At 50.2% G+C, this 12,774-nt stretch overlaps 1 protein-coding gene across 8 annotated transcripts in view; it reads right to left on the bottom strand.

Annotated features, from left to right (window-relative positions):
• The window catches only part of LOC122617180 (protein split ends), a 45,745-nt gene that overhangs the window by 3,169 nt on the left and 29,802 nt on the right, over window positions 1–12,774 (bottom strand). For 6 of the 8 annotated variants that reach the window (XM_043792915.1, XM_043792923.1, XM_043792957.1 and 3 more), the window contains 3 exons: window positions 547–12,751; window positions 379–485; window positions 137–217 (listed from right to left, as the gene is read on the bottom strand). In XM_043792915.1, the coding sequence (XP_043648850.1) occupies window positions 137–217; window positions 379–485; window positions 547–12,751 (12,393 nt within the window). The remainder of the gene's footprint in view (window positions 1–136; window positions 218–378; window positions 486–546; window positions 12,752–12,774) is intronic. The other 2 variants (XM_043792932.1, XM_043792941.1) reach the window with 1 other exon arrangement.

Here is a 12,774-nt window from a genome sequence, read left to right as displayed (position 1 = left end):
CTGAAAAACAAGGTTTGGCAGACAAATTTTTTGTAAGAAAATGCTTTAACTGCAGTACTCAAAATAATATGACTACACGAAGAACTTAGTTTGGTTACGCTACATGAAAGCTCCGCAAGTAAAACTTGTGTATTACCGGTGTTATGGGCGAAGCCTGCTGATGAGCTGGAGGCGGACTCTGGGTTCGCCGTCCACTGACGTAAGCACCCAGGTCATGCTGCATCCAAAGTTAGCAATTCGATTGTAAAATAATTTTAGGGTTAGTAATAAACTCAATTTTGATTTTTAATGGTTAGCCATAGTTAATTTTAAGTAAGGAAAAATCTTGAAGACTTTTGTAGTTCGCTTAAATTAAAAATATTATGCGTTGTTACTTACCAGACTGGCGTCGAAGGGTGGAACTCCGGAAATGCCGGGCGGTAAAACCAATGGCGATACTCTAGGCTGGCTCTGCGGACTTATGTTTGGGATGGCTGTGCGTATGCCTGTAAAGATTTTAAAGTTAGCTATGACCGTAAGGAACTATATGAGCAAGCTGCAACTTACCAGCTCCTGGTACGACGGAGTTGACCTGCTGCTGAGCTGATTTCAAGACCGCAGATGATACCGGTGGTGGACTGCCCACACTTCCTGGCATGATCTGTCCAGACTGCAGGCCGTGCAATACGGGATTTGGCTTTCCGGGCGGCGGTGAAGGGTTTAATTGATGCTGCTGGGGGTGCAGATGTGCTGGTAGTTTCTGCTGCAGTAGCATGCCAGGATGGGAAGGCATAATTATTCCGTGAGGAGGCATTTGCACCTGAGCCCCCTTTTGCTGATTGTTTTGCTTATACAAGTGCTGCTGTTGCTGCTGCTGAACGGCTGACAAAGTGGGTGTCAAAACAGCATTTGCATAGCTGTAGTTCGGCTTAGTCAACTGCAGGTGAGGTCCTGTTGATGAAGTAGGTGGTAGCTGCTGTGGTTGCGGCTGAGGCACCACCGACGCCTTCGAGCTGACCACATGCAATATTTGCGGTGGGGCTGCTGATGCCGCTTGCTTGATCACCACCGTTTGCTGCTGCTGCTGTGGACTTACGGCAGCTCCTGGCCCCAATTGTTGCTGCTGGCTAGGAACTCTTGGGGAGTGCGGCGAGTGCGCTGTTGGCGGCGGCACGTTAACCTGAAGATGTTGTTGCTGTTGCAGGTGACGTGCAATGATCTGAGGCTGTACTAGTTGTTGGTTTCCAGCAGCATCTGTGAGCAGCATGTGCCCGGAATGCGGTGGATGCTGTGGTGGTTGAGCTACTGCTTGCTTTGTGGGCGTCATTTGCTGCTGCATATTCTTTTCCCTATTCAGCACGTGAGCTTTAAGTGGTTGAGGTGGCCTGACAGTACTATGCTGAGCATGCTGCAGCACAGTGGGCAGGGGATTCTGCTGCAGGATGATGGGTTGTTTTGGAGGAGCCACTAGCTGCGGTTGTTGCTGCTGAATTACCTGCGGGGGGTTTCCCTTAACCAGAACACTTACAGGCTTGTTTAGCAAAGCGGCTGCTGCCGCCGTTTCGAGCTGTACTGATTTCCCTAGAGCCGTAATGGGATTTTGAAGTCCAGATGGAATCAAAGTAGTATTTATCTGTGAATTAGCTTGTTGTTGTGGTGGCTGCTGTGGATTTTGCGGATGTTGTTGCTGCTGCTGCTGTTGTAGTTGCGGGGGAGGAGCTGCTTGACCGTCTTTATTGCTGCTGTTGGCAGGTGCAGCAGCGGTAGCTGCAGGAAGATTACCTTCCTTGCCCTGGGGCATGCCAGCGGTGATAACTCCCGTGACGGGGTCAACTAGAGCCTTGCTGACCGCATCCGCTACCCCACCGGTTATCTTTTGAGTAGCGGGAGCGGCTGTCTGATGCATTGGCAGTCCCCCGCTCGGAATGGATGAGTTGATAGCCTGGTAGGATTCAATCTCTGCTGCCGCAATAGCTTTCTTCTTGGGATGTTGAGGCATTGTAGGTTTGACGGGAACAATGGCTGGCACAGGAACGGTAACCGGGACAGCAACACTAACAGGCGCTGGTGTAGAAACTGGTGCCACAACTGGAACCGGTTCCACTTCTTTAGTATCCAATTGGGGCATATGCGGCTCCACACCAGCACCTTCTGATGGTGGCAAAATACTGGATGAAGTGGCGCCAACCGTTGCAATAGACGGAGTAACTTCCTCAACCAAGTTTACACTTTGTTCACCGATTGTTTTTCTGTCCTTTGAACGCCTTGGGCGCCCCACTGCATTAACGATCTGAACCACATCCGCCTTTTTGGCCTGTGCATTTCTGCCAGAACGGCGTGGTGGAGTTTGAGCGCCTTTCGGCAAATGTGGTCCTGTTCCAGTTGGCGTGTTGGTATTTCGCACCACATCCTCAATGATATCGTCTACTGTGCTGCGATCCTCCTTTTCTTGTAGGCGTCGAGACTTGCGCGTGTTACAAGACTCGGAGTTGTCTGCATCAATATTTGATGAAACTTCCGGTTGCTGCTGTTGTTGTTGCTGCTGCTGCATTGTTTGCTCCATTTCACCAACATTCTTAATCGAGGGTTGCGTTTTATTGATGGTAAGGATAAGTCGTGGTCGTTGGTCCTCTGCAATCGGGGCAACAGAAGAGATTGTCTTGGTCTTGGGCTCTTCACCACCGTCTTCATGAAACTCGTAGATATCCTGACCAGTTCCTGATTGACTTGCGACTTGGTTTTGTCCTTGCGCCTGAGTCAGGGCTTGATTCCTGGCTTTCTTCTCTGCAGCTGTCAGTACAGAGCTAGTAGGAATAGGTGCTGGCAGTGCAGTCGTAGGTGTAGCCGACGGTGCCATTTCTATTCCCTTTCGCTGCAAATCGAGTTGCTGCTGCTGAAGTTGCTGTTGCTGCAAGAGTAGATTCCTCGGAGGGCGTCCCTTCCTGCCTCTGGTTACAGGAGCGGCTACTGGTTTTCGTAGCCTGGTTTGGACCCCATTGTCACCTGGTGTCACTACCAATGAATCCACTCCAGGCGGCACAGCTGTCACAGAGTTAAGGGGGAATCCTCCCACTTTCTTGGCTCCTCTTGGTTGGCGTCCTCTCTTGGCGCTGCCTCCCCTTCCTGGAGGTCTTCCAACAGTGGGTATAGCTGGTTTTGCAGGCGGCAATTGTCTGGTCTCCGTCTCGTCCTCTGTATCATGATCGTTTGAGCTGTTTACACTCATAGAAGTAGTTGGAAGAGGAGTCTCCTGGGCCACAGAATGATTTGCAGGCTGCGGATTCGGAATAGGAGCCGGTGCAATTGCCTGCATTTCGCCTGTTCGTTTCCCATCCTTACTAGCCAATGGAGTGTCTAATTTTTTAATTACACTGTCTATATTTACCTCCTTGGCTGACCAGTAATCGCTGTCCACTTCCTTGGAGTCCTGCTCGATCAACTCATCTTGCTTGGGCTGCGAAATCTTAATCACATTCTCCTCCGTTAACAGGGAGCCAGCCGTATTCGCCGAGATTACCGCCAAACCTGTGGTAGGAGTGGGTGTGCGAATCACCGACACACTTTCCGATGTCTTCAGGGCTGACATAGCCTGCGTTGGTTCTACATGACCAGGTGGCGTGATATCCTTGCCCTGGTTTTGAGGATAGTGTATGGCATTCCCTTGGGCTTGTGGTGGTGGAACTTGATTTTGTGCAACAATATGTTGTTGGACAATTAATTTCGGTGCACTTTGTATCACATTGAGAGGCGTTTGCAGAGGAAGATTTGCTCCTGGCGACGACTGCTGCTTCTGATGTGGATGAACTGACGACGCTTGAAGGTGGCCGGTGGCTGGCAACTGTTGCTGTTGGCTTGGCAGTGCATGAGATCCAACTCTTGTTAATATGGTGGGAGGCTGGGCTCCCTGATTAACAGGAACCAAAGTATTCGGCTTGCAAGGTGAACTGTGGGGCAATTGTTGAGTATGTTGCTGCTGAGGTACACTTCGCGCAGGAAGCTGCGAGCTATGTTGTTGGGATGCAAATATCGACGGAGAGACTCCCAAGTGGCCAACTCCTTGAGGCAACTTTTGCTGTTGCTGGGGACCGTGCATTTGCTGTAGCTTGTGTATTTGCTGCAATTGCTGTTGTTGCGGCTGATGTTGATGTTGTTGTTGGCTCAACTGCTGCTGAGATGGATGCTGTTGGGATAAGTGTTGTTGTGGTGCCTGGTTTTGCTGTTGCCCCTGGTGTTGCTGTTGGGCCTGGTGAATCTGTTGATTAAACTGCGGCTGAGCTGTATGCTGTTTCTGAGTCGGATGTTGTTGGGCATGGAGTTGTTGATTCATATGTTGCTGAGTTGGATGCTGTGGCTGTGTCTGGTGTTGCTGCTGTGCTTGTTGGTGGTGCTGAGCTTGATGCTGCTGTTGCATTTGGTGTTGCTGGGCTGATGATAATTGTTGCGCCTGACCGTGAAGTTGTTGCTGCTGCATGTGTTGCTGGCGTTGCATCATCTGCTGATGCATAAACTGCTGCATGTGCTGCTGGTGCTGATGTGCAGTCATCTTGGCCATCACCTGTGGCGAATGTTGTTGCTGCTGGTTCTGATGGGCATTTATATGCACGTTCTTGTGCGGCGGAAGGCTGCCCAAGGGAGGCGAACTAGCCACCTGCGATTGGGTTGCCTGTTGAGGCTGTACGGTAACCACTTTACTTATGATCGTCGGATGATGTGGCACCTGTATCGGTGGCATTTTTTGCAGCGGAATAGTCATTAGCTGCGGTGTCGACTGCACCTCAGGCACAGATTTCGGAGAGGGTTGTTGTGGGGCCTGCTGTTGTTGCTGCTGCTGGCTCCTGGGCTGGTAACTGTTTATTTTGCTGGTGGTAGGCGAATTGCTGCTGGACAACACTCGACTCGTGGGGCTTGCCAATGGACTAATGCTGTTACTTTGCGGGCTGGTTATTAGCGCATGCTGCTGCTGTGCCTGCTGAACCTGTTGCTGAGGTGGTGGCTGGCTTACCATAGGACGCCCAACAGGACTCAGTTGACCCACCAGGCGGTTTTGGGCTACACCACGACCTGGTGAATGAAGCGGACTGTGTGGAGATGGGGCTCGAATTCCAACCATATAAGTTCCAGGTTGCTGAGGGTGATGTGACTGCTGGGGAGACAACACCATTTGGGGCACCACAAAGTGAGGCGTTTGTTCTGGTATAGATATCGTTGGCGGTTGCATAATCAAGGATTGCGTCCGGATGGTTTGCTGTGGTGTCATCGGACCCTGCTTGGGAGTTGAAGCCTGCGGCATGGTATTCTGACTTGCAGTTGGACTTCCAAATGATATGGATGCAGATGCTGAAGCTGTAGTAGACGCAGTACTCGAGTTTGAGCAACTGCTCATCACATTGGACAGATCCAAATTGATGACGGAATTTGGATGTACGCCGCTTCCCGCTGAGTGCGGTGCAGGCAAGACGGTCTGCACAGGCTGAACCAAAGGCTGTTGGAGTTTGCTGATGGTTGGTGGTTCAATCTTAACAGGAGAAGAGGATAAGCCTGCGGGCACTGTTTTTGGCGGATCCAAAAGTGGCAACTTAGTGATCACGGAAGGTTGCGGTGCGGACTCCTTGTTGAGCTTCGATTTAGACTCTACGTTAGGTGTGTCTATATTTGGAGTTTCTCTGAGAGTAGGACTGCTGTTGTTAATGGATTTTTCCGGCGACGATGAGCTCTGAACAGTTTCATCAATCTTTAGACTAGGTCCACTACTATCCGCTTCATCGGGATTCTCTTCTGTGTCCGTATCGATCTGCAGATCCCTTTCTGACTGCGGAGTATCAGCCTTGATGTCCATCATATCCTCGTGTTTTAAGCTTTGCACTGCCTTGTTGAGTTCTTCCGGATCCAAGACCTCGACGACAGGTTCTGATTCAATTTCTGGCTCAGGATCGGCGTCGGGTTCACCCCCTCTTTCGGGCTCCATTTCTGGTTCCTCCATAATGGACGCAGGCTCTCCAGCTGCTTCAATCGCTTTTGCGGCTAAAGCTGCCTCTTCATCCGGTTCAGCTATGACTAAAGTTGGTGTTTCTAATTCGTTCACAGAGCTCATCTCATCCATGCCATCGAGTGAGTAATCCGTCGTAGAGGATGTTCCAAAACTTTCCCCCAACAGAGCGGATACCGCACTCTCAGTCTCCTCCTGAGAGATGGTCACGCGGGACTTGCTTTCCTCCAACTTATCCAAAGGTTTTGTCGCGCGCGGAGGAGATGCCACTGGAATTTTAGGCTCATCTGTCATGGTATCGAGCAAAGATGTTGAATTTAATTCTACGGAAATGGATTGCACTGCCGATTCACTAATCCTATCATCAAGCTGACCATCGAAACCGGGAATGAAGCTTTCCTTCTTCTTGCTTTGAGCGGAAGCACTAGTAGGCGAATTTTCTAGTCCAGGCGCTGCAGCTACTGCTGCACTGGCTCCCGCTGCTGTTGAAGACGTAGGAGTGGTGGCCAAAGCAGAAGAGGTATTCACTGTACCACTGCTTACAGGTGTTTCTGCAGACTGAGTGGAGAGCATGGATCTGTTGGCTATAGTTGGAGTTTTGGGTATGGGACTAATTAGGCGGGGTTTCTCTCGCGAAGGAGTGAGAGCATCGTTTCCATGACCCGAGGGCGTTGTAGGTTTCGCTTTCGGGGTGTGCAACAAATCATCGTCATCGTCGCCAATTAGGCATGGTAAACTTGGAGATGGCTTACAGACGGGTGGCGATGAGACATGCTTGGCGTCCAATTGCAGGTCTGCATGCTTGCTGGCAGCTTGAACGTTGACAGTAAGCTTTCCAGGAGTAGGAGGTGCGGATGAAGTGGGAGCCACATTTGGCAGGGATTCCCTTCGCTGTTGTTGCAGTAGCTTTTCTTGCTTTTCCTCCTTAGACCGCTTCTTCTTCTTTTTCTTGTCTTTACTCTTGTGCTGCTCCTGCTGCTCCGGTTTCACACCCTGTTTCGTCATCTCCACTGAGTTGTTGTCTTCGTTGTCAGAGAATCGGAATACATCCGCCATATCGGACCTATACGTGGTGGCCGTTGAAGGAGTGGCTTCTTCTGAAATCGGCTTGGTATCAAAGTCGATCATAAGTTGAGCCTCTAGAGCCCTTCCAGCTTCATCCATATCAACGCTGTTGTCATCATCCACCTTAGTTTCAACCTTGGAAGATTTCTGGTGAGTTTGATTTTGCTGTTCTCGCTGGGATTTTTCTCGCCTCTTTTTCTCTCGCTTCTCTCTGCGATGTCTTTCCCTATCCACATGAGAAGATGAGCTGCTGCCTCCCGACAGGCGACTTCTCTCCAGCTGCTGCTGTTGTTCAGCCTCGTGCACAGGTAATTGAATGTGTGGTTCCTCATTCTTGCTGTTGGGTGTGGAGGGTTCTTGTTTGTACGTTTGCAGAGCAGCGGAGACAATTGGACCAGTAGTAGACACGCAACTGGGTATAATGTCTTTACTGGCTTCTGCTTGCTCGGGGAACTGCGATTCTTCTTCATCGGAAATGATGCCAAATATGAACTCCATCTTATCCTCTCCTCTTTTTGAAGTTGGGACTGTCAAAGGCGCTGATGTTGGAGTGGCAGGCAGAGAAGGTGAAGTAGAAGGATGGGCTCCTCCTGAGTTGTATATTTTGGTAGTTGAGGAACTATCCAGGCTCTTCGATTTCTTTGACTTTTTAAGTCGATGACGCTCTTCTTTCGATAGTTTTTCGGAACTTGTATCATTGGGGGTAGGCGAATTGGGTACAGTGGATTCCGTCATATTCCTAAGCTTCTCCCGTTTCTTCTCCTTCCTTTCCTTGTGCTTCCTCCTTTCGCTGGCTGAAATCTCCATCGGTAGCGAAGCACACTCAGTTTTTAGGTCATCAAAACTATCGAACTTTGTCTTGCACTCGGAGGAGGAATGAACATCAAATATGGAAGGTGTTAACGGGGCCACCACCAAAGGAGTTTGAGTTGCCGAAGTATCCGCTGTGGAAGAGGATTTCAAACGTCTCTTGCTCTTTTTGTGTTTTTTGCGAGTTTCGGGAGAGTACTCTTTAAGCTTTTCGGTGTAGGTGTATGCAGAAGAACTATAGAAATCTCCAAGCTCTTTCTTGATCTCTCGTTCCGTCTTCAATTTGCGCTCCTCTATTGAGGAATTGGAATCATGACGAGACTTGAACTTCTGTTCTTCGTCGGAAAGCTGCTCTCGCTTGATTTCCTGAGCAGGAGTTGTAGGATGCTCTTGCTTAATAGCCAAATCAGGAGCCGGCTGGGATTGTGACTCAGAATCGGATGCAATCCTAGTGGAGTTGGAGTTCCTCTTTCCGAAATGGCTATGCTTCATCACATTCCTTCTAATTTCGTCTTCGGAGCTATCATCACCATCGCAAAGTCTCCTTAAATTCTGTTGCATCTGACGTACTCTGTTAGCATCAGCTAGGGAGTTTGCTTCCTGTTGATCCTGATCTCCGTGCTCTGCATCCGAATCGGAGGAAATTCGCCGTTGGTGGGTCTCCTCATCGTCATCATCATCGCTGCTAGACAGTCCAGGATAACGACCATGGAAGCTGCTACTACCACTATTTCGATGTTGTCGATCCTCGAACTCAGTGTCCGAGTCCCCATCATAACTGGTGGAGCGCTTCTTTTTGGCACGAGATTGCTTTAGCTGCGAGAACTTCGCCTTGATCTTTTTCTCCTCTGCCTGGCGTTGCATATTCTTGCAGCTCCTGGCTTTTACTTTGTCGTACATAGAGACATTTGGACAATCATCCGGGATATCGAAGATGGAATGCTTCTTGGAGGCATCATCTGTGTCGTCGGAGTCTGCCGAGCTCAACATCATCAGTTTGGCGCGAAGCGATTTAGATGAGGAATGATGCCCTTCGTCAGATCCCCGTGATGACTTCCGCTCCACACTCCGCCTGTGGTGTTGGTGATGGAGTTTTCCGCTCGAAGTATTAGTTGCTGCTGAGCTCAGCTCTCCAGCGGATCCACTTCCCGCAGCAGAGATTCTCCTGTGAGGATTATGATTATGCTGCAGTGGGGTGTGCTCTTCATCTGTATTCGTGGATTCCGCCACCGACTGCCGCTTTTTCTCCCGATGGTGATGATGATCTCGTTTACTCTTATGCCTAGAAGATGAACTATTCGCATGACTACTGGAGTGCTCCCGCTCCTTTTCCCTTTTGGGTTGATGTGGCTGCTGCTCCTCCTCACTTGTATTTATGTGCTGTTTGGTTTGGGAAATGGAATCTACCACTACTTCAATGGAGGAGTTGGTTTCTATGGAGCTGGCACTGCCCTTTTGATGATGTTTATCCCGTCTATGGTGATGTTTTGAGGACGAGGTTGAACTACCACCACAACCGTGGGTCCTTGAAATGTGTGAACTACTATTTTTGTCTTCTTTGGAACTACTGCTCTTGTGCTCCTTGGAGTCTCGGCGATCGTTTAATCTTTGATTACTGCTGTGAACCGAGATGTTCTGGGAGTTCTCCATTCTTATGCGCTTTACATAATCCTCATGATGAACTTGATGACTCGATCCTCCGCAAACTCCACCACCTCCAGCACTGTGGTTGCTTTCCTGCGAGCTGAGACGTCTCTTATGCAGGCGCACTGGGGAATTTCTAGACAGCTTCCTTGAGCGCTCCTTTGAGGTGTTGTCTGAAGGGGTTGATGGGGATGCACTGGGAGTTCCTGGAGCAATGGTGTCCATGGCATTTTCCTTGTTGTGCTGACAGTCGCTTGCGGCAATGCTAATAGCCTCGCCGGCGATATCCATTTTGCTCTTTTGGTACGAAGATAGCTCACGCATTCTTCCCGCACGACTTTCTTGCTCAACATCCATAGCTCGGCGAGATTGTTCCTTCTCTCGATGCTCTCTTTCGCGTTGATCTTTTTCGCGGTGTAGCTCTTTTTCCCTTTGCTCCTTCTCACGCATTTCCTTTTCCCTCAACTCTTTCTCCCGCAGCTCCTTCTCTCTATTGTCTCTTTCTCTCTGTTCCTTTTCGCGCAGATCTTTTTCGCGAATCTCCTTTTCTCTCTGTTCCTTATCACGCTGCTCCTTTTCTCTAAGCTCTCGCTCTCGCTCTTCCCTTTCCTTCTTTTCGCGATCCTCCCGAGCCTTCTTCTCCCGTTCTCTTTCTTTTTCCTCTTCTTTAGCTTTTCGGTCTTCTTTTTCTCTTTCCTCCAGCAGAGCCTTACGTTCCTTTTCCTCCCGCTCAGCCAGCTTACGCAGATCCTTTTCTCGCTTGTCTTTTTCCTGACGCTCCTTTTTCTCTCTCTCGTGGCGCTGGTTCTTTTCGGCTTTGTCCGCCGTCTCATCGGCCTCACTGGAGTCGTCTTCAATGCGGGGAGTAGCTGACTTGGAGGACTGGGAGGTAGACGAATTCTTTCGCTTGTCAGTGGACGATGCATTTTTGTCAGACTTTTTGTTCTTCTTGTCATTTTCCGATCTATTGTTGTGCTTGCTGTGCAATTTGTCGTGGCTGCTGCTGATCTTCTTAGAGCTGGAACTCGATGATTGGGATGTGGAGGTGCCACTTCTTTTTGTCTGCTCTTCCTCACCAAAGGTCGGCTGTTGTGGCTTTTGTACGTGTATCGCTGTTGAGGCTAAGGAACTGTTACCGTTGGACGTTGTTGATGAAGTAGGTGCAGATGTATCCACAGAAGCTGTTGCTGATTCCAAGGAAGAGCTGTTTGTGGTGCCCACGTTTGTACTACCCGGCACTGAAGCAGATTTCTGAAGCTGAACTCTCGCTGGCGATGACTGAGGTCCATCTGGCACGCTTAGGCTCTTCGTAAGATTGTTGCCAGAACTCTGGCCAGCTAATCTAGAGGGTTTTCCCATTTCTGGAAGAGGTGGAGGTGCAGGCTGTACAGCTGGAGGAGGCGCAGCGGTGTTCGGCAAAGGCGGGTGACTGGGAAACGGATACTGCAATCCTTTTGTGGGTCCGGAGTTGGCAGCTGGTGAGGATGAGGAGACAGCAGTTCCCCCACTCAGTCCCGCACTTGTTGTCCCTGGTGCTGCAGGTTTGGTAAGTTGACCCAGGCTTGCGGTGGTTACTCCTCCCACCGAAGGCGAGGGCGATGGGCTGTTGTAGGGAGACATCGAAGCTTGAGGCGAGTTCATGGGTGATAAACTACTTAGCCTTTGCAGCAATCCCGCCGATTTGCTACCTGTCGAGTTGCCCAGTCCAGCACTACAGCTTCCAATAATTGGAGTGGTCTTGGTCGCCGCGAGATTGGGCAAAGCAGGTGAGGTGTTTCCGCTGCATGGCCCTCCAGGATGTCGGGATACATTTGCGACCAGTGAAGATCCAGCAACGATATTGGAACTCGATCCCAATGCGAAATCAGAGCTGGTTGGATCGTACCATTGGTTTTTATTGAGCCGTTGAAAATCGTCATCAAAAACACTTTTCTTGGCCAGCACAGATTTGACAATGTCCGAGGGCTGCAGCTCATCAATATCCAAGAATTTGTGCCGCGAATTGCTCGCTGAGCTGGATACTGTTCCACTTGAACTGTTGCTATTTCCGGATCCCGAGCTTGTCTGATGAGAACTTAGACCAGTACCCAAATTCATGTGCATAGAGAGCTGCCATGAAGGCGTGGCACTAGAGGGTGTATGACCGGAAATATGTTCTCTACTGCTTCCCCCAGACCATCGCTCATAGTTCTCCTCAAAGTTGCGCAGTCTTTCATCCAGTGAAGGACTTCCTCCGGCATTTTGGCCAGGTACATCTGAATCGCTGGAGTTGGAACTCAGTGAGCGTGGACGTGCTGGACTAGCCATCAAGCAAGTGTTGGAAGATGAGGATCCGTGCAGTTGCTGCGACTGTTGTTGGTGATTATGCTGTTGGTTTTGGTGGTGTGAAGAGGAACGCCAATATCGCGAGGATGGGCTGGGCAGGAATGTGGATCCAGAACAGGAGCCCATTCCCTGACTGGTGTTAAGACTAGAGTTGTTAAGGGAGCATGCCGAGGAGGAAGCAGCTCCTACGCCCCCCAACCCTCCGGAGGATCCTCCTCCCAGTTGCTGCGGCAGATAGCTGTTTCCCGCTCCTCCTCCACTGCCCCTGGACTGCTGTTGTTGGAAGAAAAGCACCCCGAACTTTGGAAGAGGGAGCCACATCACATCCCTGATTCTCTCCCGAACTCTTTCTCTGGGCGGAGGCAATCGACGTGGCTCTGTGGGCAGCACTTCAGGTCGCTCATCACACAGCGGCGTACCAGGGCGAGATCCATCCGCACTTTCGCCACCGCTAGCTTCGTGTGAGTGATGGGAATGTAGCTGATGTCCCCTGCCTCTGGAGACATGATGATGGTAGTCATCCGCAGGAGTTAGACTACTTATCCCACCCAAACCAGATCCACTAGCACAATTAGTTGTTGAGGATGAGCTGGGCTGTTGCATAGTAGTGGTCACTCGTCTTCTCTTTGCAGCCAGCGAGGCATTCATCATGTGCTGCTGATCCATGCTGCTGGCTCCAACGATTCCGTGTCGGAAAGCTGAGGAACTAGAGAGCGCCGACAAAGCTCCCACATCGATGGACGGGCGCCGGCAACTGAGCATCATGGATGGGGGAGCCGAAGGCAGGTGGCCAGGGAACTTAATGCTTGGAGAACCACTTGGGGTCTCGGAGACCCTCCGGATCTCGCTTTTGCGGTTTAGAGGATCGTGTATCACATCACAGTTGGACAGGGAGAGAGGGCTTGGCTTATTAATGCTGCTGTGCTCGCCAGTGGACTCCACCTAAATTAAGAAAAAAAAAACCA

The sequence above is a fragment of the Drosophila teissieri genome, chromosome 2L (genome assembly GCF_016746235.2).
Source record: "Drosophila teissieri strain GT53w chromosome 2L, Prin_Dtei_1.1, whole genome shotgun sequence".
NCBI classification, from domain to species: Eukaryota; Metazoa; Arthropoda; class Insecta; order Diptera; family Drosophilidae; genus Drosophila; species Drosophila teissieri.
This window is presented reverse-complemented; position numbering and strand designations above follow the sequence as displayed.